This window comes from Heloderma suspectum, chromosome 13 (genome assembly GCF_057233095.1).
Source record: "Heloderma suspectum isolate Gila_16-S chromosome 13, 16-S_ref, whole genome shotgun sequence".
Taxonomy (NCBI): Eukaryota; Metazoa; Chordata; class Lepidosauria; order Squamata; family Helodermatidae; genus Heloderma; species Heloderma suspectum.
The window spans coordinates 5402346-5430261 of NC_139470.1; the positions used below are offsets into that span (position 1 = coordinate 5402346).

Genomic DNA, 27916 nt, shown 5'->3' on the forward strand with positions numbered 1-27916 from the left:
AACCATATATGCCCATAGGCACACATATAAGGACATAAAAGCACTTCAGACAGCTGTCTGTCTGAAGAGGCACTCCCACCCCCACCAATTTGATAAGAGTGTCCCAAAATCCACCCACTCTTTCACCCATAAGAATATAATTTCTAAAAACTGGTCAGACTTTTAAGTTTCTCCATTCCTTTTCACAATACTGTAAGGGGAGTGTGAGTCATGCACTATGAGTGAGTAGCACTGTAGAGCAGACACCAAAAGTCTGCTGAAGTACCTTCATGGGACTGTCAGTCACATGGACTGTCAAGTCCATGTGGGCTTTTTCCCCTCATATTCACTGAGCTGGATTTTGGAGGTTAGTTTAAGGTAGGGAAAAAACTTAAAATAGAGCGGTAAAAGAGCTTGGGTTGGGGCTACCAAATATAATCTGCAATTATAGCTTCCAGTAGAAGCATTTGTAATGGGGCAAACGGGTTTTCACTAGGGCTTGATCTCAGGAAACTCCTCAACTTGTATCTAAACCACACGGTGGCAGGATGTGCTGACGATGGTCTTCCTGCCACAGCTTTAGTTGTTAGCACATTTGAGGGTTGCGCACTTGTGTATGTCACAGAAATTTTGAGATGTCACAAAATCTTTCCCAGCACTGCCCCAGCCTGAGGACATACTAAACCAGGTTGCAAACTCCATAAATAAATGGTTTTGCAATAAATATGGCACTATTGCATCATTTGTTGGGTAGGAGGTGGTGGTAGTGGTAGAAGTCACTAGCGGGTTTGATACCCACTCCTAGTGAGACAGCTAAGCTAGAACATTAATTTCTCAAGTTCAAAATACAGCCCATCAGCAGTTACCAAGAAGTCTCAATATGCATCTCTCACAGAATAAAGTGAAGGCTACAGTCCTATGCAGATGTACCCGTGAAGGCCTTTTGAATCCAGTAGGGTTTAGTTACAAGGAAAAGGTTGCAACTTACATAACAGCACGATCCTGTGCACATCTGCTCAGAAGTAAGTCCCACTGAGTTCAGTGGGGCTTACTCCTAGGTAAACGTGTAGGATTTCAGCCTAAAAGGCACGATTCTGCAGACAGATATCACCCTGTAGCTGCAAAAGTCTGCCTACCTTCATTCCAGTTGCAAAACCTGGACTTTGGAATGTTCTAGCGATGCCTGTAGGCTGAAAAGACGTGTTGGACACTTAATACTTATTAAGAGGTAGAGTGTTTGGAGGCCGTAAGTGTGTGAAAGCAGCATGCTGAAGTCCCAATAACTGAAAATCCCCATACAGATAACTTCTGGTTCATACTTTTAGCAGCACTATGCCTGTACCGGTCCAATAAAAAAACATAAGGAACAGAAACTTGCTCTGTTTTATAACCAAGATGTCATTTGAGATTTTGCCTATGGCACTACATTTTTCAGTGGATTTCAATTGGCCTATACAGATGCGGTGAAGGGTAGGTGGGAAGAGAAGTGCTGCTAGCTATGAGACTAAACTATGAGAGCCAGCTAGTTATCAGAGCCAGTGTGGTGTAGCAATTAGAATGCTGGACTGGAGAGACCTGGGTTCAAGTCCCCAGTTGGCCAGGAAGCTCGCTGGGTGCCTTTGGGCCAGTCATCAACTCTCAGCATAACCTACCTCTCAGGGTTGTTGTGAGTTTAAAATGGAGAGGAGTATGCCACCTTGGAGGGAAAGGCAGGCTATAAATGGAATGAATCAATAATAAACAAACCAGACAACATTTCCCAAGGAAGCGCTTCCATTGTGGTGAAATCCCAATCAGCAACTTGGACTCTTGTTCGAGTGCTGCCCAGCAGTGACCCTTGCTCCCAAGAAATGCAATGGCTGCAGCTGCCTTTTCTATAGGAAGCACCAGTCAGTGCCATGAGCCATATTGGATGGCGTCCATGACCTGCAGTGCTAATGCTTCTACACACCTGCCCCATTTTCAGACTCACCCGACCATCTAGCTTAAGTGTTCTTCCCCCACTTTTTCTTTCTCCCACCCCATTTCCTTTTGGAGTTTGTGCACTGCTCCTCTGCAGCACATGCCTTTAATGTGCACGTGGGTGTGTTTGTTTTAAAGACTCTCCTTCCCATCAACAAGATAAGATGCTCCCTCTGTCACAATGAGCAGTGCTCTTCAACTTGTCAAGGGCTGAGACCCACCCAGAACCCCAACCTGCAACATGGGGCCTACGTCCAAGAGCCCATACACTCAAGGGGTAGAGCCCAGTGGTAAAGGGGCAGAGGCAGTCCACCAGGGGTGTGTGCAGCTCTGGACATGTGCAAAGTGCCATGCTCTGGCCTGCAGCCAAGGCTTCTGGTGGGTGAAGGAAAAGCAAAGAAGCTTTTTTTGCAGGGCTTAGCCACTGACAAGCAAGCAGAGCCCTGTTTTAATCAGAAGGCGCAGCTGCCTTGTTCTCCTTTTCTCGTTTTGAGCACGTGCTGGTCCGCCCTGCTGCTACCTCTCCTTCCGGGCCAATAGGAAGAGATCAAACAGTCCACCGGCCACATGTGTTCAAAGCCATGACTCACCTGAGCCTGGCTGCCATCCTTTTGTGGGTCCTCACCCACCTCTTGAATACCAGTTCAATAGCGAAAGCTGTTGTTTACTCTAACAGGAAAGGAACTTTGATTGGAAAGCCCCTCCATCTTAGTGCCATATGTGCACGTGAATTCCTAAACCTAAACAATCAGGTTATTATATCCTCAGGAGTGATAGTTAAGGTCTATTTTTTAAAAACACAAAACACAACTTTATCTTGGTTACTTTTGCAGAAAGGAAATGTGAACTTTTAAAGAATCTTGCTCACAATGTGAACCTGGTAGAGGGGCTGTGGAACATCACAGTATTTACTAACAATATTGTCTCTCCCTAACAGCAATATGCTCCTTCCGTATTTGAAAAATACTCCACCAGCGTCACTGTGGGCAAGAAAGAAGTGACCCTACACTTATACGACACTGCAGGTAATCTCACGTGAAAGAAAATGTTGCTTACTCTAATTTTTTAAAAAGTATGTATCAGCAATGTCAAGTTTTCTTGCAGTGGCAGGAAAGAGACTGCAAGAGGACCAGTGGGACATGATATATGGGTTTGTTGTGGCAGCTTGCATAATATTAGGAGTTTTTTAAAGAAGTTAGTTAGCAACAACACAGGAGATTACATTCATTCTACTTACAACATTTCTTTTAAAACTGAGGAACTTGGGAGGGTCCCTCAGAAGCTTAAGTCCCTCAATGAGAGGATTAGCAAGGGAGAATGAAGTTTCCCTCAAAGATAACTTGTCCATGAGAACCAGTCTTTCCCTGCCAATGTGCAGCTACAGGAGAGTGGTAGGTGGGTTCTAGGTCATGTTCCCAGCCCCTCCCATATTTAATTACCCAGACACTAAGTTGCCTGCTATCTGGGGCCAGTTGCTCCCACCAAACAAGAGGAGGTGGGTGGCTAGAAGAGAGAGGGCCTTTTCAGTGGTGGCATCCCATCTGTGGAAAGCCCTCCCCAGAGGGGTTCACCTGGCACCTATGGTATGGTCTTTTTGGCACCAGGTGAAGACCTTTTTATTCTCCCAGGCATTTTAAGAATGGTTTTAGTGCTTTTAGATAATTTCACTTTTTATTGTTGCTGGTTTTACTTTGCTTTTATGTACTGGAGTGTTTTAGGCGGGAGTGTTTATGTACTGAAGCGTTTTGCTGCTGGTTTTATCTTTTTAAATTATGTGCTGTTTTCATTCATTGTTTTGTTTGTATTTTATGTTTTTAATGTATTGAACACCACCCAGAGAACTTGGGTTACTGGGCAGTTGAAAAGTATAATAAACTATATATATATGTGGGTCAACACTGGAGCCCCAACTAGCTTGAACACACGAGCCAACTGACTTCCTAGAATATGCCCAGAATCCTCTGCAGTATTCTGGCATTCACAGGCAGGTGTGTGGGTGTTTCTCAGTATAACCGTGACACAAAGGGTTACCAGAAGGTAGAATATTCAATAAACCACTGGTTTACAAAGACACAGCTTTCTAAAATCACTGACGCTAAAACCAGCATGTGAGGGGACAGTGTTTACACACCATGTCCCCAAGAAATGGTGCATTAACATAGGGAATAATCCAGGGATGTTCCTCCTCCCTGAATGCCTTAGGACTAGGCATACTGAGCTCTTTCACCTGCCTTGTGGAGCCTGTTCCCTTCCCACCCCCAACATTTTTGCAGCTCTCACTGCTACAAGGGTGGAGGCGCTAATGTGGTGGAGTGGGTTACTGCAGTCCCAGCCTCTTTCTAGCCAGCTCGTACCCCCAGTTTGCCAGGCAGATTACCTGTGGCTGCACAGCCACAGGATGCACATGTCTGACTTGTACACAGAAGCAAGCAGACATTCTCACAGACCCGTCAAGATTCTCTTCTCTCCCGCTGCCAACTAGCATTAGCTATAACCCTGTCTGGAGCATTCAAAGAGCTTCTTCTTATCTCAGGAACCCGTAGATCAGTCCTGTAAAGGTAATGCAGCATTTTCATGGTTGCAAGTGAGCAGGGCCAGCTCTACCATTAGGCAGTGTGAGGCAGTTGGAATGGGATGGGGCACCATCTTGTTCTTTGCCTCAGGCAGCAAACTATTTTGGGCCAGCCCTGCAAACGAAAGGACTGAGACAGAGATGACAGCTTGCCAAACACCCCATCACCAGCTCCCAAGCCCAAGGCAACAGATCGTGTGCATGGCAGGACACTGGCTTTTGCGGTACTGGCCCATCTCTGGAATCCTGACCCTGGAGCAAGTTCTCCCTTTCTCATGTTATGTTATTTACCTCTCCCTATAAGCACTGATAGAGTTGTGTAATTTTCATAGATTAAAAGTTTTATGTAGCTTGACCTTTGCTTTCCTGCTGAGTGAGCAAATATAACATGGCATATCCAACATGACTCGGGGCTTAATCGAGGAAGAAATCACAGATACAGAGCTGGGTGTATATATAAAAATCAAGGAAACCCAGGTTGTACTAGTCACAGATATTAGCAGAACGGTTCTTGCTCTGCATGTTTTGTGCTGTCGCTTTCATTTTTTCCAGATTATCATGCAAAAGGTGTAAGATAGGGGAGGACAAGAAAGGAGACAAGGGATGCATTTATGCAGAAAGAAGCCTAGTTGATTTCGGTAGAATTGGTTGGCTCTGGGTCGTCTCCACAGGGGGATTTATTGATCTCTGGCAATCTGGCAGACAGCAGCTTACAGCAAGGGTGCAAGAAATGCAGTCCGCAGGCGGCCCCCCAGAAAAAAGGAAAAACACACTAGGAAAGGGCTCTATGGTTCATGTCATAGAAGACTCATTCCTAGATCATCCCCGGAGTGTCCTACGAAAGAGTGCTTGAAGGCTGCTGCCTGCTTCCTAGGATGCTGTAGGGATGGGGCTTCTATGGCAGGCACCACAGAGCCTGTTGCTAGAGCATCCCCCCCCCCCCCGGCCGTGTTTTTTCTGGAAAAGTTTTATTTATTTATTTATTTATTTATTTATTTATTTATTTATTTCTATACTGCCCAATAGCCAAAGCTTTCTGGCCGGTTCACAAAAATTAAAACCAAACAGCACACAATAAAACAATTTAAAAGATATAGTATATTAAAACCGCAATATAACAATACAACCATAATAAAACCTAGCAGCAGTGCCGGAGTTTAAAATACAGATTTAAAACAGCAAAGCTAAAAGTCTAGAAAGCTAAAATGCCTGGGAAAATAAAAAGGTCTTCACTTGGCACCGAAAGGAATACAATGTAGGTGCCAGGCGAACCTCACTAGGGAGCTCGTTCCAGAGCCAAGGTGCCACAGCAGAAAAAGCCCTCCTCCTAGTAGCCACACGCCTCACTTCCTTTGGCAGGGGCTCATGGAGAAGGGCCGCTGACGATGATCTTAAGGTCTGGGCAGGCACATATGGGAGGAGGCGATCCTTCAAGTAAGCTGGCCCCAAGCTGTTAAGGGCTTTAAATGTTAATACCAGCACTTTGAATCAGGCCCGGAAATGGACTGGCAGCCAGTGCAGCTGAAAAAGTACTAGCGTAATATGAGCTCGCTGGCCAGTCCCTGTTAACAATCTTGCTGCCCTATTTTGGACCAGCTGAAGTTTCCGGACCATTTTCAAACCCACGTATAATGCATTGCAGTAATCCAGACGAGAAGTTCTAGAGTGGGGGATGTGAAGATCCTTCAACAAGAGCAGGGCTAGGAGCTGGGATTCCTCAATGGTTGGGTGCTTTAAGAAGTGGGTTTTCTTGGGGGAGTGTTGGTTTTATCTGCTCAAAGCGGGTTCCAGGTCCCTGAAGTGCTCTTGGGCAGGAGTTGGGATTTGGGTGAGTGGTGTGCGAGTGTGTTGTATGAGTCATGAGCATAGGTGTGTGCGTGCCTCTGCCATCCCAGCAGACACGCCATGGGTGTGGATCCCTGGCTTAGGGTCATCTTTGGCAGCCTTCAGACTAATGCACATGGTGGGCATTAGTCATTTCAGGTCTTACAGCCAACTTTTGTAAAGCTCCTCTGCCTGGTAGCCTGAAGGCTACCAAAGATGACCCTAAGCCAGAGATCCACACCCATGGGGTGTCTGCTGGGATGGCGGGGGCACGCACACACCTATGCTCACGACTCACAACACACTTGCACACCACTCACCCAAATCCCAACTCCTGCCCAAGAGCGCTTCAGATACTTTTTTTTTTGCAGAGTGGTGTGCTGTACAAGTACCTCACAGAGTACACACACACCTTATGGGTTTCTGTTTTGGAAATTCAGAGCTTCACAGCAACATGGAGGAAGTCACATACCAAGTGAAGTTTTGGGTTGCTTTGATTACATTTTTGCTTGCACCTTCTAAGTAATCATGGGAAGCCCAAATTGATGAGCATGGCCACCAGAATTAACACTTTGATTTCTCCAATTATTTGTGCCTTTCAAAGCTTGGCCAACAGAAGCCGCCTTCAGTGTGTGACATCACAGAGATATGGTGTCTCAGACGTATTGGAATCACCAAGGGAAGTTGAGGAATAACTACATGAAACAGATTTCTCCCATTTCCCCCCAACAATTAGGAATCAAGTGATTTACTTAACTTTTGTAACTACAATAAGGGGGAACTACCACTCTTAATAAAGGAGATAATTCATTCTTTTTTTTTTACTCAGAGAAGACAGTTTCCTTTTAATTGAGCCAGTTTTCTAGAGGATACATCTACCTTACAACAATTTGGGAACCCTGGAACTGTAATTTTGTGAAATTGCTGAAAATTCTTTTAAAGCTTGGTAACACCCACCCATCCCCTGCAAACTTAAGTTATACTTGAGGGGAAGCCATGGCACTTAAACTGGCTTAAGCTTGTAGAGAGCACTGATTGCTAGTATTCAAGTTAGGTGAAAGCCATAGGGGAGAATGAATAATGGGTCCCCTTTCCTGTTTTACAGGACTTCTCACTATCACCCAAAGCAACTGGACAGAGAAGAGATTCAAATAAAAGCCCTTTACTCTCCCCCTCTGTTTCAGGGCAGGAGGATTATGATCGCCTACGACCACTGTCATATCAGAACACCAACGTGGTTTTAATTTGTTATGATGTCATGAACCCTACCAGCTTTGATAATGTATTAATTAAGGTAAGAGGCCTTTGTTGAAGGCTTGCTTCTTCAAAGCAAAAGGTAGTTCTGAAGTCAGTCATTTTTCTCCTCTTCCCCACGCCACCGAGCCACAAATTCAGGGAAGCCTTTGCAGAAATAAGTTGCCTTTGTGTGAATTCAGTTATGCTAAGCTGCTCCCATCTTCTCAACTTTACAGAGGCTAAATTTGCAGCCTGGCATGTATAAGCCTCTCTTCACATCTTTGTTTTAATTTTAGGACTTTAAAAAAAACTTGAGATAGGTAGAAACCATATATAGTGGAGTGTTTAAATCCAGACTCCCAAAGGATCCCTTCCCGCCACGTGAATCTGCCCATGGAGTTAAGGTAAGTAGCTGAGGCCCTTTTCTGGGCACACTGACACCAGAGGTTAGGTTTGCGTCAACTGGAGAAGGGCCTTTTCATTGGTAACACCATGTTTATGGAATGCCTGATAGGTAGGTTAAAGGCTAAAACCTTTTTATTTATCTGGGGCATTTAAGTAATTTTTGTTGTTTCGTTTTTAGGATTGATCCATTGTCTCTTGTTTTGCTCAGTTTTATTTTTGCATTTTAAAAAGTGTTTTAATTATTTGTTCTACCATCTCCTTGATCATTTTGCATTCTCGTAGTTCAGCTTCAAGAATGTTTCCATCAGTATTTACTGCTCTTGTTTGTCACATCTAATGAAGTTTAAACACTTTGATCTCCCTCTCTCTGGTAGTGGTCCCATGAGGTGAACCATTTCTGCCGCGGTATCCCCATAGTACTTGTGGGCTGCAAAACGGACCTCCGGAAGGACAAAGAACATCTACGGAAACTCCGCTCAGCTGAGCAGGAACCAATCACTTACAGCCAGGTAAATATGCAGAGCAATTCACAGCACAACCCATCTGTATGATTACTCAGAAGCAAATTTCACTTAGCACAGTTGAATTTAGTGTGTTTAAGATGGCAGCCTCCAACCTATATATTAACTGGTGCCTTGCTTTTTCCTCCTCCCCGCTTTTCCTTGTGTGTAATGTCTTTTAGATTGTAAACCTAAAAGAGGGACTGTCTTACTACTGAGCTTTGCAGGTTCCTCTGTGAGCCCTTTCACCCAAAGATCAGGGTAAAAGTGCTTTAAATAAAATAAAATAAAACAAATAAATGGCATTAAGCTCTATCAATAGACAAAGATGCTTTAAACAGAAACAGATACATTAAGGCCGTGTGTGTGTGTGTGTCTGCGCGCACGCACACATACATAAAACTCACAGTTAAACCATGAATCTCTTAGTTTTACCTTGCTGCTTGCTTTTGGCATGACTCTATCCTGTAAACTGTATCTTGGTGTTCTCTTCCAGGGTGAAGAAGCTTGTCGCCAGATGAATGCAGACGTTTACCTGGAGTGTTCTGCCAAGTTTCGAGAAAACATTGAGGCAGTTTTTAGAGAAACAGCCAGCATTGCTCTGAGTGCTATGAAAAAGGCCAAACGTCAGATGAAATCGAGGCCATGTGCCATATTATGATGATCTGAACATTATACAGACTACGGTGTCCCCCATCTTCATTCAGTGATAAGCAAGGTGGTTTTTTTTATTTCAAGCATTTTAAAAAAAAGACTGTTTTTCTTTACTTGGATTTTAACAGACAACTAACTTGTTTTTTGTACAGTAATTTCTGCTTTTGTTAACCTTCTTATCTGAAGGTTATGTGTTTACCTAGCTGTGGAATGAGCCTTTCTGTTTCCAACTGTCAGCAGAAATGGTCAGGGTCTTTTACTTGCACATGTGGGAAGGGGTGGAATTTTACTGCTGCAAATAAGGTAAGGTCTGCAGGACCAGAGCTTTGCCATTTTAAAATACTCATATTCTTGCTTTGCTTGCTTTTTCCCCTTTAAAACTTGAAATCATCTGTGGTCCTTTAAGCGATCACAGTATTTGCACATTAAAAATAGCTCATTCCCCACCGCTTTTTGTGGCAATGTTAAAGGCACAGTGTTACTTAAAAGTGCCACAGCCCTTCCATAACCACCCTGGGACATACTGGAAACCCTTCAAGGGAAAGAAGTCGTAACAAGACTCCAAGAATCAAAGTACCTATATGGTTGAGTGATGTACGACTCTCAATTCCAGTGAAAGGTCTAAGTGCACCTGATTCTGTAGCTTCTTAATGTTACACAGCTGTAACATGACACCCAGCTCTACCTCTCTTTCTCATCAAAACCAGGTGAGGCAGTGGCTGTTCTGAACCAGTGCCTGGGCACGGTAATGGACTGGATGAGGGCCAATAAACTGAAACTCAATCCAGACAAGACGGAGGTACTGTTAGTGGGTGGTTCATCTGCCCGGCTAGGTGATAATCAACCTGTTCTGGAGGGGGTTGCACTCCCCCTAAAGGATCAGGTTCGTAGTTTGGGGGTGCTCTTGGATCCAGAACTGTCACTTGAGGCACAGGTGAACTCAGTGGCACGGAGCACTTTTTATCAGCTTAGGCTGGTATACCAACTACGCCCTTATCTGGACAGAGATAGCCTAGCTACAGTTATCCATGCTCTGATAACTTCTCGTCTGGATTACTGCAATGCGTTATACGTGGGGCTGCCTTTGAAAACGGTCCGGAAACTTCAGCTGGTCCAAAATAGGGCAGCAAGATTGTTAACAGGGACTGGCCTGCGAGCTCATATTACGCCAGTACTTTTCCAGCTGCACTGGCTGCCGGTCCATTTCCGGGCCCGATTCAAAGTGCTGGTGTTAACATTCAAAGCCCTTAACGGCTTGGGGCCAGGTTACCTGAAGGATCGCCTCCTCCCATACGTGCCTGCCCGGACCTTAAGATCATCAGCAGCAGCCCTTCTCCGTGAGCCCCTGCCAAAGGAAGTGAGGCGGGTGGCTACTAGGAGGAGGGCTTTTTCTGTTGTGGCACCCCGGCTCTGGAATGAGCTCCCTAGTGAAGTTCGCCTGGCGCCTACATTGTACTCCTTTCGGCGCCAGGTGAAGACCTTTTTATTTTCCCAGGCATTTTAGCTTTCTAAATTTTTATCTTTGCTGTTTTAAATCTGTATTTTAAACTCCTGTACTGCTGCTAGGTTTTATTGTGGTTGTATTGTTATATTGTGGTTTTAATGTTCTATATATTTTAAATTGTTTTATTATGTGTTGTTTGGTTTTAGTTTTTGTGAACCGCCCAGAGAGCTTCGGCTATTGGGCGGTATAGAAATAAATAAATAAATAAATAAAAGCTGTGGACAGGAGATCTCTTGGGAGCCCCTCGTAATCCGCCCTACGTCAGCCATAAATGTAGTTGTTTATTCTACTTCATCCTCAATAACTACCTCAAATGATGCCCTTATAAATACAGCCCTGTCTTAATGAGAAAGCAAATTATGTTTGAAAGCTGGATTCTTTAGTCGACGTCCTCCTTATTTTCATCTTTTAAAAAACTGGACTAAATTGGATTTTAAAATAGAACTTTTATGCAAAGCACCACAATAGACAAGGGGTACCAAATAACTGTATTAATTGTGGGGGGGATGATAAATCTCTCGCATTTAAAAATATTGTCATGGAAATCAAAAGAATAAAGCTGTAATGGGTGTATCACTTGGAACCCTGGATAAGATTATTGTGCCAACCGATTACATGGGGCAAAAGTCACCCTCAGGTTATACCATGTACATGAAAGAGCTCATTAAAAGATCTCTGTCAGCAGAATTTAGCCAGTTAGATGTAGCATGGGGAATATTTAGGCTTGCTACATGGGAACAATAAGCAAACAGAAGGTTGCTTCTCGGGCAGAGAAGAGAAGCCTCTCGGCACAAGCCACAGCAGTATCTTTTCCTGAACCAGCTTCTGTTAGTGAAGGAGCTCCGACATCTTTCCATTAAGGGAGTTTTATCTTTGATTCTGGTTCCATCTGCCATTTCCAGAACACTGACCCCAAAGGGAAACCCATTTTGTCAGACTGTCCTATTCATTTATCACTGCAGCACTATGACCGCCAGAGGCCCCTGTGCCCCCTGCAAATTACCAGTTCAGTACCTGTTAAGAGACCAAAAGAACTGGAAAAGATAGGAAGCTGCCTTCTAGTGAGCCAGACCAGGGCTCCATCTAGCCCTGCACTGACTAGCAGCATCTCTCCACGGCTTCAGACACAAGACTTTTCCCCAGACCTGCCTGGAGATACCAGGGGTTCAACCTGGGACCTTTTACACAGCCCTTTCCTAAGCGAGAGACTTAATCCCACATCTGGCTCTAAAGCAAGGCTCCCTAAGAGGATAGGCAATTCAAAGCTAAATCCAGCCACTAAAAGGCTCCTATCTGACGACCACCCTCCCATCACAGCATAGCTTTGGGTATATAGTACTGTAAGATGGGTGGGATCAAACCAGGACACAGGCAGAGGGCTCTTTCTTGGTGTGTGCGTGCAGGGAGAGAGGGAGAGAGAGAGAGAGAGTCAGAGTCTTTGGTAGAGTTCTCTTTTGAACCCCAGCAGCTCACTCTCATATGCAAGTGAAAAAACAGGCATATGGGTGCCTAAAAGGGCTCTGTTGCTGTTCACACAGGGGAGGAAAAGGTTAAAGACCTGTGTCTTAGCTTACAAACAGGCAAAACTAGTGTTGCTGGCCCTACCCCCTTGCTCTTTTCAAAAGATGAACCCCCCCATTAACAGAATCAGTTGCCTACCACAGCTATGCTCCCATTGCTGATCTGCTCTCCCCCACCTCCATATCTACCTCCTTGTATTTTAACATATTGTTTCTCAATGAACAGGATGAGGATAGGGTTATTAATCCTGTCAACCAAGCCTAGAGATGTGAAGGCATGGAAAAATAACAGAAAAATGGGGGGGGGGACCACCAGAAAAAGTCCAACCCATTCCCCCCAGCCTTGCAATTTTTGGAAAATTTGGAAAAAATGTGGTGCGTCCCCCAACCCCCGCCTCCCACATTTCTCGGGGGGGGGGGGTTCCCCCAAGCTTTCACATCTTTAACCTAGCCATTACATCATTACATCATTTTTTCTCAGTGAAACACATACTTCTTTTTTCTCGGCCAAACTCCTTTAGACTTTCCCCGTACAGCTTGCCTTCTGGTCCCTTTATCAACCACAGAGAATCCTTTCTAATTTGTTGACAACCGACTTGAGCTGAAGACTCCTGATTTTTTTAAAGGTGCACCCGTATGCCTGTTTAGACAGAAAAACTCCCAGCATTCCCCAGCCAGCACTGCTGGCTGGGGGATGTTGGGAGTTGTAGGACTGGTATATAGGGTTGCACCCTTAAATGTTTTCATGCTGCTTTTATTGCATTTTTGTCTTAAAATCTTGTTTTTAATGTCTGTAAAACTTGATTTCGGAGAAGAAACAAAGTAAGACACAGTACTCCAATAAGAGAGCAAAAGCCAGGCAACAGTATTTTCACTTCCAGCTGCAGTTTTAATCTTAGGATCTCCCATTTTGCCTGTTCTTAGGGCTGTGCCATGCACTTTGCGTAATGAGCCAGGGGCAGGGAAATACCGGGCTGCCAGTGCTCGCCACCCAACCTTTACGCTACCTTCATCCTCCTTGAAGATGCATTTTAAAAAGGGATGTATATAGTTTGACGATGTGTCATATAATCTTGGGGGGTGGGGGGAAATCTGTTCACTCCTCTTCAGCTGAGGCAGTTTTTATTGGCTATCTTTTCTTCTCCCTCCCACGGCTCAACAGATTCAAACACTGAAAATCAGTGAAACATTCACTCAGTCTTGGCACCAACAAAGCTAATGACAAATGGTGATATCCACTGGATCTGAAGAGGGTTCTAATTGGCTTCCCGCCCCCTGCAAGCTAGTCTAGATAGAACAGGTTGCAATGAAGAGGCAGTGTGCCCCCATTTCCTTCCCCTCATATAACAGGCTCTGTATATGCCCCACTGAAAATGTTTTCAGTTGACTGCAAGTGCAGAACAGTCACTGGGGCTCCAACTCCAAGCACTGTTCCCAAACAGCCCCTATTAGTTTCCAAGAAGAGGTCTGAAGAGGAGCAGTGCTCAGCAAACAGCGGCACACGAGACAGCTGGGAGCAGCCACCGAGGTTCCAATATGTGGAACTTCTGGAAACACCACTTAAATCAAAGCCTGCTTTATTCCAGAATAATGAAATGTCCTTGTTCTCCTGAGAATCCGTCTTCTTTGCAGAAGGGGCCAGCCTCGTGGCTGCATCCCGGAAAGAGCCAGAGGGATTTTGGATTAAATTAAATATAAACAGCCGGGCTATCAGGTGGGAGAGAGGAGCACTTGCAGAATAAGTCAGTTGAGGAAGACTTATAGCGTGACGTGGATGGAATTTCCTCTACGGTTGCTTACTGCAGGGCCAGTGGTGACACAGGAGGATTGTCCAGAACATGAGTCTAATCGTGGCGGAGGGGGGAAAGAAAGAAACCAGACCCCCTGGTTCTAGCGTCTGTAAGCCTCCTTTCTCACAGCTTCTTCATTTTATTCTTCTGAAATTTCGTATGCACAACTTTCAGAGTCGTGAGGAAGTTCCCAAGGAAGAGCAGCAGAAATGTGAGTGCAAGCACAAACACCTGGGGGGGGGGGGGAGAAAAAACAACAGTTTACTAGACACAGTTTAGATGCGCCTATCTTTCAACTAAGCGAGTGTGTGTGTGTGGGGGGGGGGGACTACACTGAGGAATTATTTAGGGCTGTTTTGACAAGGATATGGCCAGAGGCAAAAATGCTGAAGTTGGCTAACCATACTTGGTTGCCAGTTAGGCCAGCTGCCAGTTAAACCACTTGTTGTGCATTACTGGAATGTTAGTTGCATTTATCTCTGTGTTTTGTTTTCTCTATTGTAAGTTTTCTGGTATGTCGTTAATTTTAAAATTAAAAAGGGCATTAGTGCTTAATGTATTGGGTATTTTTAAAGACACACAAAGAACTTGTAAAAAGAGATCCAATCTCTCCTCAGTCCACAGGGTTTGGCCTCTGCCTCACCTGTCCAAGCAGCAGGTTAGTGCAAACAGTATGGTATTGCAGGCGGACTTGTCCCAGGATGAATGCCTGACCAGACTTAGGCTACTGCAGTCTTCCCCAACCTGGTGCCTTCGGATGTTTTGACTTCAGCTCTGATCAGCCCCAGCCAGAAGTGCCAATGGTCAAGAATGCTGGGAGCTGTAGTCCAAAACATCTGGAGGGCACCAGGTTGGGGAAGGCTACTGTATTCAGCAACCCATTAGATGTCTCACATGGACAAAACCATTGTTTATTATGCTTTTTAAAAAAACTGTTAATAGAACAAGGTATTCACCAGTATTAAAATGTGGACAACAATTTCCTCATATTCTCCTTATGTTACCATATCCCACTGACATAAGGGGATTAAAGAAATTCATGGAGGATAAGGCTCTCAATGACTACTAATCATGACAGCAATAATATATGTAATCTAGTTGTATTTTTATTCTGTTGTTTTCATATTGTATTTTCTGTTGTATTTTCGTGGTTTTAATTTTGTGAACTGCCCAGAAAGCGTCAGCTATCAGGTGGTATAAAAATGAAATAAAATATTATCTTTGGGATCAGAGGCAGCATGTCTCTGGGGAACACGAAGAGAAGGGCACTGTTGCAGTCATATCCTACTTCTGGGCTTCCCATGGGCAGCTGGTTGGCCACTGTGTAAACAGAATTTGGGACTAGAGAGGCCTTTGGTCCAATCCGGGAGGGCTCTTCTGATGTTCTCATGACATTAGGCAAGTGCGATCTCCTATACAGATCAAACCTCCCCCACTGATTGGGATAAAGATGGACATTTTAGAACAAAACACTTACTTGCCATTCTTTACAGTTTTTATGTCTCGACAGTTCAAAAAGCGTGATCGCGTTGTAGAGCTGCCAAAACTTAAGGGGAAGGTGGAGAGGAGAAAGGAAGAACTGAGAAACGGCTCTTGATTTGCAAAGAACTAAGTAGTAATCCTAATAAAGAACTAGAAGCATTGCTTTACACACCAGATATAAGCTCATCCCAAGACAACATCTACTTAAATGGAAGCCATACAATAATAAGGGGCTAAGGACCAGAAGGGTAGACCAGGGGGCAGAACTCAGGCTCAGGGGACAAATCCAAATCCATCCTCCAGAATTCCTCTAATGCCCATGACCCTTTCCCCTGACCATTTGGTAGTTTCCTTGTGCAGTTTTTCCCCCATGCTAAAGGTTGAAATGTCTCCCCTAAGGCTTAATTGCTGTCAATAAGAGCTTGAAGCTAAAATATGCTGGGATTTGTGGTCCTGCTCCTTTTGCCTTTGGCTCCATCCACCACAGGACTGCAGCCCCCGAGAGGAATTCGGGCTGACAGAGGTTCAACACTCCTAGGGTAGACAATACTGGGCTAGATGGATTTTAGAACAATCCAGAACAAGAGGATTTTAGCACACTTGCAACAAAGTGCTTCTGTTTTATGCTAAAATACTGGGCCAAGAAGCTATCCCAACAACCTTGCCTATATTTGTCACAGCAAACAGCAGCCCTATCAATGTCTCTGTGGCTTTTCCACACCTTCTGACAGAGCATTTGTGAACAAAAGAGGTGGAATCCAACTTACATGCCCAAAGAACAAGAAGGGAAGCAGGAAGGTCAGCCCTCGCCACATCCAAGACTGAAATCCCTCTACAAAGAGATCAAAATGCCTCAGCCAAGTTATGCAGCACACACAAAAGTATCTTGCACCAAGTATCTACCAATTTATCCACTTAAATACAAAATCTCATGTGCTTTGGAGAGATCCAGGTTCTAGTCCCCACTTAGCCATGAAGTTCAATGGGTGACTTTCAGCCAGTCAGTGATTCTTAGCCCAGCCTACCTCACATGGTTGTTGTGAGGGTAAAATGGAGAATAAAATCATTTGCATTGCCTTCAGTTCTTTGCAAGAGGAAAAAGGTAGGATATAAATGTAATAATAAATAAATTAAGGGAGCAATCCTATGGCCACTAGGCAGTGGCTAGACCGCGCTCCGAGGTCGGTTCCCAGAGAACCAACCTTCCCCCGCTCCCGCACTGCCTTGCAGGCAGCTCAGAATGGCCCCAAATGCCACGCTCAGAAGAGGAGTGCGGAGCAGCGAAAACGGGGCATTCCGGGGCGGGGAAGGAGGAAATGCTGGTACAGCACATCCTATGTGTCGTCCAACAGCCGCTTCCTCCGCACCGCCTTCCCGCGGCTATACAGCCAAAATTGGCTGTCTAGCCACAAATGCAGGGTGCTGAAGTGTGGAGGGGACGATCCCCTCCGTGCTTCTCCTGCCCTGCATTGGATAGGCGGTCGCCTATCCCCATAGGATTGCACCCTAAATAACAAAACAAAACAACTAGCCCGATTTCCATGAAGGAACACCTAAGGGTAACATTCTCCTGGAACTGAAAAAAATATACAGAACTTTCAAGAAAGATATTTAAGCAAAAAACTGCTACCCTACCTTTCCCAGGGTGGGAAGGAGAAATCCACTTAATTTTTTTTCATTTCCAAATTTAAACACTTTCCACACATTCCTCTTTGAAAATCAGTACCAAAACAGATAAAGTAGCATTGGGACTATCCTTGAATCAAGCAATTTCAAAGGTACTATCTTTGTTCCATCAATAATTGGAGTTAATTTCTCCAGTTGCTGGCAAGACCGACTAATATAGGCTGAAATCAGTTAATAGACTGCTGTTTTGAATAAATACAATTGAAAAGACCACACACACAGGACTCACCCACTGTGAGATCTAAGTGGTTTCTCTCCCCTAATGCACGAAGTCTGTAAAGGCAGCCACTTTGATAGTAATATTGTAGAAACTGAACACAACCTAGAAGAAATAAAGGAGTTAATCTATTTTAACTGTACTGTGGCCGTCCATAAAGTAAGTCATGCTCTTAAGGTGCAATCCTATGCATGTTTAGACAGAAAAAGTCCTACAACTCCCAGCATTCCCCAGCCAGCTCAGGATGAGGATTTTCATCTGGATCATGGGGGAAAGGGAGAGTTAAGCAGAAGTCGTTGCGGGGGGGGGGGTGGCAGAGAACAGGACCTCAGCCATGGCCATGTGGAATCCAACCCTTGGGTGTAAAAGGCTGCCCACCCTTGCTCTATATAGTTTATAGACGCCCACCACCCAAAAGCTATATTACTCTGCCATCCTTTGATCAGCAATTTATTCTGTGTTAAGTCACCTTCTTTTATTTGCATTTAATTTGAACTTGCCCTGAAAACTTCCATTGGCTTACTATACCAGTAAGATTCCTAAAGCGTCATGTCTCTTTCTCGAGACATTCAGCAATGTTTAATCGCAGGCATCTTCATTTTAATGTAACAGAGACTTCCCTAATTACATTAAAATGCACATTTTCCTTGGACACAAATTTGCTGTGCAGTTTCTCCACCTGTGGCACAGACAGAAATTTCCATGTGTTAATATACAACTTGAAAATAGACTTACTCTGAAAAATGGAAAATGCTAAAAACTGGTTGCGGAACATTTGGTAAATGAGACCATCTGGCCTGCGAGAGTAGAGGGGGGAAAAGAGACAAAAGAAAATGTAGTGATGCTTTAATACACATGTCCACATAGTGTTTTATTGCATCACTGTCCAATATGATGCTGTTAGGGAATTTTAAAAACAAAGAACCCAGAAACCTAAGAGAGCTTTTTAGCTTAACGTACGATAAGGTTTCTAAAATCCATTTAGCTTAACATACAATAAGATTTCTAAAATTCATTTTCAAATATGCAGAAGTAGTCTGTAGCACACTCCACTCTGGACTGTACCACTACGAACCGCAGCTGGGGGAAATTGCCTTTGGACACCCCTCCTCTCCCCTGTGCGCACGCGCTCCGTCAAGAGAGGGAAACTACATGGGAATCCAGTACAACCAGAAGGCAATGCGACTCTCCTGCTCTTCTATCCTGGCACATTGGATTTCCATATCCAAACAATTAATTTAAATGGGAAGAGCAATCAAAAGTGATTCCCCCCACCCCTCCTGAAATGGAATGGTCCAGGAAAAGCTGCACTACATGCTATTTCTTCACACGTTTTTCTTCACCCTATTATATAATACATAGGTAACTACAGTCACAATTTTGGCTGCCTTAGAGTTCCAGTATTTCTAATGTCGGTGAGATGTTTAAGCTATTAAAAATAGGAAAGCACTTACCACGTTAACATCACACCAGATAAGAACGTTGAGACGTAATGATGAGACACCCACCAACCCTTAATTCTGAGAAGAAAGAGGGCATGTTCAGGGCCATCACAGAGACAAAAAGGATCAGCCCACAAGTGCACAGTCAGGAAGGACCTGCAGCCAGGTCTGAGCCCCTTACCAATTATAATGGCATGATGCCTGCGTTAGCAAACAAATGTGTTGCATGCACATGTTTCTATGCTAGGTGCAGCCTAAGACATGTTGTAGAAACTTTAACCTAATGCATAAAAAGCTCGCTGAAGTCTTTTTTTAAAGCAAGTATACAAATTATTAACACCCTACCGCACCCCAATTTGGGTCCCCACACCCTAGCCTGCCCAAGTAATACGGGACAGAAGTTCTGCAGTTTGGAGAAAGGAAAGTATCTTCTGTGCTTACAAGAACAAATATTTCCAAAGGGTAGCTGTGTGGGGGGGTTGTTTTTGTTCCTGTAACAGATTATGGCTGCAATCCTACAAATACTTACAAATTAGGTGGGCAGCCTAATGCCCTAGGGTCTAATTTCAAAAGCCCTTTGCAAGCAATCAGTTCAAACCCCTGGGAAGAGTAGTTTGCCCTTCCTCCAGCTACCTGCTGGGTGGGTGGGTGGGTGGGTGGGTGGGGAGGGAGGGAGGGGGAGAGAGAGAGAGAAGGGACATGTGTGTGGAAGAGAGAAAAGGGGCGTGTGTGTGGAAGAGAGGGAGAGAGAGAGAGAGAGAGAGAGAGAAGGGGCACGTGAATGATCCTCTGGAAGCTCACTAGGTGGGAATGAAGAGAGAAAAGAGGGAGGAAGATACTCTGGCCCCACCCACTGATGGCATGTGGCCCCCCTCCCCCCTCCCCCGACATATTGCCCCTGAAGGAATGTGGCCTTCAAGGGAAAAAAGGTTCCCTACCCCTGTCTTAAAGGCTAACAAAAACTTTCATGGACTAGAACCCACTTTGTCAGGTGCATGAAGCATTCCTCTAGTCCACAAGACAATTTTATTTTTTAAAGAATATTTCACCTGTAAAACTTGGGCACCTGAAAGATGACAAAAAGTCCATCTTCACATGGGGTTCATTAGGGCTGGACCCTGGGGGCAATTGCAGGGCCCCACGGCAGGGGGAAGGGGGTGAATTACCACCCAGAAAGCAGCAGGTGCAGGGGTGTCAGTTGTAAACAGAGCCGGTGTCAGCACCTCGGCCGGCACGGGCTAGTACTGCCCACCGTAGCATCCTTTCTTAGTTTTAAAAACATTTTATAGTCAGGGAGTGTATGGCCGGGTATATGCATGGCTACAGGTGCTCATTGTATTATTTTTATTTTCAAAATACATTATCCTTTTCTACAACAAAACGGTACTTATTCCCAAATAAATGTCCCGATGTGTTTAGCAAACTCCATTTTGATAGTCATGACGGTGCTATCATTTAAGTGAGTTTAAAATGCAAAACTGCACATGCTCAAAGTATTTATTTTTTAAATAAGAGTTGGCAAACAGCCCCCCACACACACACTCTATCAGGAATGTAGAAGCAGTAATAAAGCATGGAATGGTGGGGGGAGAAGAGAAATGTTAGGTGTGTGCTTCACAACTAAAGGAATACACATGACAGCCTAAAGCCGCCGCCGCCCCCCCCCCCCCCCCCGAAAGACCATTGAGTTCAGGGTGCAAAATTAGCTGGCTGCACCATTGCGCCAATCCCACTGTATAATCTCCCCTTGACCTTTGACCCCAGAAAGTTGGGTTCACCAACACATTAACAAGAGAACAAAGATTTTCATACATGGCAGCATATTACACAGTTCTCATGGCAGTTGGAAGATTTGTCTCATAAAGGACCCTTAAGCACTGGGCATATCTTGAGGGATAGTACCTTGATCCATTGCTGATGAGGATGCTTTCTCTTATTGTCAGCGTGCAGTAATACCACACTAAGAGGAAGTTGAACACTTCATCAGTCACCCTGCAGCAGGAAACATGGTAGATTTTTTCCCCAACAACTTGGTTTTATATATTTAATAAAGTTCATATATTTCAAAACCCATTTCCTACCTCCCCTCCCATTTTATTTCCATTTCTTGGACCTAGGGCACCAGGGTCAGGGAAGGCTGATCTGAAGAAGCACTCAACTAGTGCTGCTTGGCCAAGAGGTTCTTCAGATGTGTCTCTTGAACATCAGACCTCTGTGCCATGTGACAAAACGCTTGTTTATGACCTAGATAGAACACTATCTAGATAGAACTGTGACATGGCCTATTACAACAGAGGCAACATCCCCATGAAGATGGGCAAATTTGCAAATATAGCATTAATTCCTTCAGAAGAGGAGGCCTGCCTGCCAGAGGAGAAGCACATGATCCAATTTGCAGAGGCAGCTCGGAGCTAATTCAGTGAAGGGATTCCATTAGATCAAGACAAATCCAATCAAATGGAAAAGCCATGCTGACTGCAGCATGACTCAAAGCCCGGAAAAGCATTACGACCACGACAAGGCAGGTAACTGCATACTGGGGGACAGGTAACTGCAAACTTGGGCAACAGCACTGTTGAGCAGGCATTTCCAAGCTGCCTTCTGGGAACAGCAAGGGGACCCTCACAAGTTTATCAGGATTTCTCAAGGAGAAAATCAACACTGTTGGGCCTGCAATCTTTCAGGGAAGGTGTTGTGTCATCATCAATCTTGAACTCATGGGAGAAATACTGGAAGCTGCTGTATACCGGGTCAGACAATTTGTACTGTCTGGCTGGGGGACTTTGGGAGTTGTAGTTCAACACATCTGGAGGGCATCAGACTGGGGCAGGCTTGTCTACTCTGACTGTCGGTGACTCTCAGGCAGAGGTTTTCCCATGTTCCTGTTAACCGGAAATGCCAGGGATTAATCTGCCAATTGCAAATTCTCTACTTGACCACTGAGCTATAGCTCTTCCCCTTAAAAATTTTGGGTGGGTTCCACATCTCACAGGCCAAACCAGAGCCCCACTTTAGACCAGGAATGGGCACAAGGTAGATCTGGATCTACTGGTAGATCTCTGGGTGATCTGTGGTAGATCAGCAAGCATTTCTGGCTCCCAATTTTTTAACAGTGCCAACGACAAAATGACTTTTCCCCCAACTAAAATTAGGCTGCTGAGCGGAAGAAAGCTTGGGATAACCAGGCGTTGGCTTTTGTGCGAAAGGACTGTAAGCTCCGTTGAAGTTCTGGCACTCAAAACAAATTCCTAGGTTCAGAATATGCTCACAGGTACCCTGTTCTTTTAAAATTCTAGGTGAATGTCCTTTGCACCTGGCTCTGGTTGGTGGATATGAGGGTTTGAGCAAAACACAGTATAGATCCAACAAGTCTAAAACACTTTCCACCCTTGTCCTAGAACAGGGGTGCTGCACCTCTTTCATCCAGAGAGATGAATTCAATTTCTGAGAAGCTCTCATGGGCCGCATTCCAGCAGTGGGTAGGCCAAAGGCAAAAAGGAGTGGAGCCAAAGGGCCAAAAATCCAGCATGGTTTAGCTTAAAGCTACATTCATATCAAGATTGCAGCAGCAGCAGCTCCTAAAGAATCCTGCTTTTAGTTCTTACCATACCATCGAAGTCCACAGTCCCTTCACGCACTGAAAGAAGAATCTCAGTTTTGCCAAGAAGAGATGGTTCAAATCCACAGTTACTGTCAAATTTAAAGACATCCCCCCAGCAAACAAAGCTGCAGCCTTACCGGTAATGGAGAACAAAGCGGCAAGCCACTGCTCCAAGTAATAAGATTATCGTCAAGTAGAGTTTGAATTTTTCATATTCATCTTTGTAGGCAAACCTGGAACAGAAGCACAAAGTCAAGGAATGCCTTACATAGGAGCCACTCGAACATCTAAGTCAAACCGTGGCTTGGGGAAACAGCTCTGGGCTTGACTGCTGCCCGCCCGTGCAACTTCGGATCCTCCTTTGCAGTAAGTCATCATCTTCATGTCTGTCCACATGGGCAAACCACGATCCGCTTTAGCAGGGAAAATCAACCCAGAGTTTGCCCAGAGAATCAAGCAAACAATGGTTGACATGAACAAGGATCATAAACCCAGAAGCAGATAGGGATTTATGACAAATATGTTTCAGTTCATTTCTGATCAAGATTTACCCAACTTGCACCTTCTGGACCGGACATGGACTCGGATGCAATCTGCGGTTGAAGTCCATACATTTCTGAGCTTGCAATGTGATCCACGGACCCCCCCCGCCTCCCCCAACAGCATGCCTACATTTGAAAACATGCATGAAAAAAGGCATACTTTTGAAAAATGTGCACAAATCCACTTTAATCCATGGGAGAAGAATGTGTACATTTCAAAGATGCATACAATTGACGCATACATCTGGAAAAATATGCATGAAAATACACATGGATTTTCATGCGAAAACAAAAAAATGCTTGCAATCCGATGCAGACTTGAGTCGAAACAAGCTTCAGGATGGATTTGGAGAACTTCGGGGAGCTCAAGTTATGCTGATTCACACATCCCTAGAATTGGAGTTTGAGAGGGAAGGAAGCAAGCAATACACGTTGTCTCTGAACAGGCTGAGGGCCTTTAGGCTGCCAAGAGAGCCCTTCTCTTTTGTGACCCAGGAAATAAGGCTAGGTTGAGACCCCTCTCCTGCCAGTCTCCTCCTCCTCCTCCTCCTCCTCTTCCATCAACATGTAGAACTGGAGCGGACAGAATGCAGATCTGGATCTACTGGTAGATCGCTAGATTATTCAATGTGGATCTCTAGATTATTTCCTGTAGATTGGCACGGGTTTCTGACACAGAATTATTTAGCAACAGCAGCAATTCAATGATTCCCCCATGCCTGAAGTTATATTACGGAAATGAAGAAAGGACTGTGAGCTCCATTTGAGTTTGCAGCCAGTGTGGTGTAGCGGTTAGGACGTTAGACTAGGACTTAGCAGATCTGGGTTCTAGTCCCCACTAGGCCATGAAGCTCACTGGGTGACTTTGGGCCAGTCACTGATTCTCAGCCTAATCTACCTCACAGGGCTGTTGTGAGGATGAAAGGGAGAGGGGGGGGGATCATGTATGCCACCTTGGGCTCCTTGGAGGAAAAAACAGGATATAAATATAACAAATAAGTTTTTAAAATGTAACAAAAAAAAAATCAACTCCTGGGCTAAGGATTCTTTAATGCTAAGCATTCCGTCTTTTGCCCCAGGCTCCAGCTGGTGGGTCTCAGGGTTTTAGTAAAAAAAAAAAAACTGAAGTAGACCCTCCAGGCCTAACATCTGCCCACCCCTGCGGTAGAGGAATAGAAGAGAAATAACTTACTTGGCCTGATTGCTTAGAAGGGTTACATTCACATTTCCCAAAACCAGATTCAGGTACAAACTGAAAGGGAAACAGCAAGACACATCAGACAGGGACATGGATTGTTTTTTGGGCAGAGGGGGCTGCCCTGGGTGTCTTTAATATTGTTTGTTTATTTATTTATTAATCGCCCATCTGGCTAGTCACCCATCCACTCTGGGCAATGTACAACAATAAAACAGTTTAAAACAATAAAATGCTACTTTAAAAACATCATATTTCTAAAAATACCCTAACCCACCCCAAATGCCTGCCTGAACAACTACATTTTTAATGCGTGGCGGAAGCTCATTAAAGAGGGGGCATGGCGGAGTTCCCTAGGGAGGGAGTTCCACAGAGTGGGGGCCACCACAGAGAAGGCCCTCTCCCTCGTCCTCCCCAGTCTAGCTGTCCTGGCTAATGGGACAGAGAGAAGGCCATCCAAGGCTGATCTTGTTAAGCGGCATGTCTGGTGTTGCTGGAGGCGCTCCTTAAGATAGGCTGGGCTGGAACCATATAGGGTTTTAAAGGTCAAAACCAACATCTTGAATTTGGCCCAGAAAACAACTGGTAACCAATGCAACTCCTTCAGCACTGGAGTGATGTGATCTTGCCGGCAGCTGCCTTTAATCAGGCGAGCCGCCACGTTCTGTACCAGCTGCACTTTCTGAACCGTCTTCAAGGGTAACCCCACGTACAGCACATTACAATAGTCTAGGCGAGAGGAGACCAGGCATGTACTACCGATGGGAGAAGATGGTCGGGAAGGTAGGGGCGCAGCTGCTGTATCAGATGGAGTTGGTACAGCGCTGTCCGGCTCATAACTGACACCTCAGCCTCCATGGACAGCTGGGAGTCTAAAATGACCCCCAGGCTGCAGACCTGGTCTTTCAAGGGTAGCTGTACCCCATTCAACACCAGGTCAACATCCCCCAGCCTCCTCTTGTCTCCCACCAAAAGTACCTCGGTCTTGTCAGGGTTCAGCTTCAGCCTATTCCTCCCCATCCAGCCACTCACCGTCTCCAGACATTTGGACAGTGATTCTACGGCCCACCTTGGTGAAGATTTGAACGAGAGGCAGAGCTGCGTGTCATCCGCATATTGATGACACCGCACCCCAAACCTCCTGATGATAGCCCCCTGCTGCTTCACATAAATGTTAAATAGCATCGGGGAGAGAATAGAACCCTGTGGCACCCCACAAGTGAGTGGCCGTGGGTCCGAAACCTCCTCTCCCAGTTCTACCCTCTGGTACCTGCCGGAGAGGAAGGACTGGAACCACCGCAATATGGTGTCTCCAGTGCCCAACCACTCCAGGCGGTCCAGGAGGATCCCGTGGTCAATGGTATCAAAAGCCGCTGAGAGGTCGAGGAGAACAAGGAAGGAGCATTCGCTACAAATTATACATTTGTAGATAAGCATGTATTTAAAACAGAGGCTTCCCTGGCTTTTGCTGCAATGCACGTACATCAAAAATTCCTAGAGCAACTCTCCCAGACCTGGTACTTTCCAAATGTGTTGGACTACAATTCCCATCATGTCTGACCATTGGCCAAGCTGGCTGGGACTACTGAGAGTTGCTGTCCAAAACCATCTGTCCCACGAAGCTGGTTGGTGGGAGACTCAGGACAGACAAAAGGACTTCTTCACACCGCACGTTGTCAAACTATGGAATTCACAGAGGATGAGGCTATCAATGACTACTAGTCATTATGGCCATATATGATCTCCGGCATCAGAGGGCATATGCCTCTCAGTGCCAGTTGTTGAAGAAAATGAATGGGGAGAGAACTTTCATGCTCCTGCCCTGCTTGGGGGCTTCCCATGGGGACAGTCAGCTGGAAGAGACAGGCTTTTGCTCCGATCCAGCGCCAGGCTGTCCTTATGTAACTGGCTTGAGCAAAAGAAAGCTCTTGCACCTGCAGCCAACACCCTTCCATCCTTGGACACTTCCAGCACCACAAGCACTTGCCCTCTGCTAATAATAGATTTCCTAGATTGTTCCCTGGAGGCATCACCTCACCAAGATTAAAAGTTGGAACCTATTCCCCAGCATGCGTTCAGCTTTTGGGCCACACGTCCCCATGCAAACATTTCATTTTGTGCTAAAAGACCAAGGCCCAGGGGAGTGTGAGAGTGGATGCTAATAACAAAGTCACATGCATCTCCCCCAGCAGCATCCCTTTGAGAAATGCACCCTGGTTTCAATTACTTGTGAGACCAGGTGCATGCAAGAGCACGGCTCGCTCTAAGGAAACGCCTACCCGTTCTTCTTTGGCAAATAGGCTTCCATGTCAAAGAAGACATTTTGCCGCTCTTTGATCTGGCTGCTTATTTGCTGTATGAGCTTCGATTCTTCCAAGTTGCAGTCACGTTGACATCTGTGATGATGGGACCAGATGGAAAAGAGAAACACAAATGCATGTATTTTAAAATAGATTCCAACACCAAGTTAAACTATAGCAGAAAATACTACTAATAAAATAATAATGCTAATAAAAATACTAATACATAGTAATACATACTACACACTAAATATTAATTAATAAATATTAAATGTTAACAAATATTTATCATTAATAATTAACATTTACTACTAATAATTACTATTATTAGTAATATTAATGCCATCTTCTATTTTTTCCTTCTATACCAGTGGAAGAGAACAAGCCAATGTGCCACATAAAGCTTCCCTTCATGCAGCCCACAGATTCTTCTTAGAATCCCGAGCCCTAGGTTTTTATATTTTGAAGAGAGAAGTTAAGATTCTAGCCCTCATGATCTCAGAGTTACATCTGTAACACAATGGCGAAAAAAAGGCAGCCGGTGGCTCCCCTTGAGGGCACCATTTCCCCTTCCCAAATAAATCTCTGTATCTTTCCTTCCCAGAAGAACGCCAAGCTGGTGCTTTGAGAGACTGAAGGAATACAAGAAGCTGCCTTACGTCAAGTCAGAGCATTGTCCATCTCTAGCTCAATATTGTCTGCTCTGACTGGCAGTGGCTGTCCAGAGCCACAAGTAGAGAAACTCTTTCCCCATCACCTGCTACCTGACCCTTTCGTAAGTGGAGTTCGAGAATCCACCTGGGACCTTCTGCTTGCAAAGCAGGTGCTCTGTGAACAGCCCACCTTGCAGGACAGAGGATTGAAAGCTTTTGCTCCTTTCTGGCTCTTTCATCCTCCTTTCGGAACAAAGAGAGCATCACGCTCAGCCGCCCCCCAATTTAAAGGAAGAATTCTATGGGTGGGCACCCTGAAACCAAGGGCTGTTAGATGCAATTACCTCCGAAAACTGTACTGCAAGTCTTTTAATCCCCGCTTTTGCTTCTGTATAGAGCTGCTGCAGGCGGTCTGAAAGCTGTTCAGTTCCTCTAGCTTTTGTTTGTAGATTTTGTGAGTTTCCTACAAAAATTTGTTTTTTACAAAAGGATGTGTTAAGTTTCACAATTACACTGGGGCAAACATACATATGGAACTAGTTTAGCTTTCCCCAACCTGGTGCTCTCCGGATACGTTGACCGCAACTCCCATCATTCTCTGTCAGGGTGAAAACTGAGCCGATAGAACCCCAGAGCAGTTCTGATTCTGAGGAGGAACAGCAATCCATTGGAGAGGAGCTCGCTCATCTCTCACAGGCACAGTAGCTGGCAGAGATTCCTCCTGCTAGCATTCCTGGGATAGATAGTAACCCTGGCAGCAAGAGAGTGCTGGAGGGGGGCTTGCTGGACGCTCGACACCGACGCAGGGAGTGACGACAGATGGAGGGCGCGGAAAGGAGGCATAGTGCTCGT

General features: G+C 45.1%; 2 protein-coding genes across 6 annotated transcripts in view; one reads left to right on the forward strand and one right to left on the reverse strand.

Moving 5' to 3' along the window:
• RHOF (ras homolog family member F, filopodia associated) overlaps window positions 1-27548 on the forward strand; it is a 30100-nt gene extending 2552 nt beyond the window's left edge. The window contains exons 2-7 of one of the 4 annotated variants that reach the window (XR_014785776.1): window positions 2879-2966; window positions 7522-7631; window positions 8353-8487; window positions 8975-9196; window positions 14121-14157; window positions 27016-27548. Coding sequence is in view for 1 of the 4 variants with exons in the window: in XM_084820144.1 (XP_084676270.1) it covers window positions 2879-2966; window positions 7522-7631; window positions 8353-8487; window positions 8975-9139 (498 nt within the window). In the remaining 3 variants the exon portion in view is untranslated. Of the gene's footprint in view, window positions 1-2878; window positions 2967-7521; window positions 7632-8352; window positions 8488-8974; window positions 9234-14120; window positions 15176-27015 lie in introns of those variants that run through there. The other 3 variants (XR_014785777.1, XR_014785775.1, XM_084820144.1) reach the window with 3 other exon arrangements.
• The window catches only part of TMEM120B (transmembrane protein 120B), a 31531-nt gene continuing 14679 nt past the window's right edge, over window positions 11065-27916 (reverse strand). The window contains exons 2-12 of one of the 2 annotated variants that reach the window (XM_084820140.1): window positions 27409-27527; window positions 26391-26507; window positions 24109-24168; window positions 22512-22607; window positions 20676-20765; window positions 18786-18851; window positions 18067-18128; window positions 17344-17436; window positions 16196-16260; window positions 15424-15492; window positions 11065-14177 (exon numbers count right to left, since the gene is read on the reverse strand). In XM_084820140.1, the coding sequence (XP_084676266.1) occupies window positions 14070-14177; window positions 15424-15492; window positions 16196-16260; window positions 17344-17436; window positions 18067-18128; window positions 18786-18851; window positions 20676-20765; window positions 22512-22607; window positions 24109-24168; window positions 26391-26507; window positions 27409-27527 (945 nt within the window). In that variant the 3' untranslated portion in view covers window positions 11065-14069. Of the gene's footprint in view, window positions 14178-15423; window positions 15493-15986; window positions 16261-17343; window positions 17437-18066; window positions 18129-18785; window positions 18852-20675; window positions 20766-22511; window positions 22608-24108; window positions 24169-26390; window positions 26508-27408; window positions 27528-27916 lie in introns of those variants that run through there. The other variant, XM_084820141.1, reaches the window with a different exon arrangement.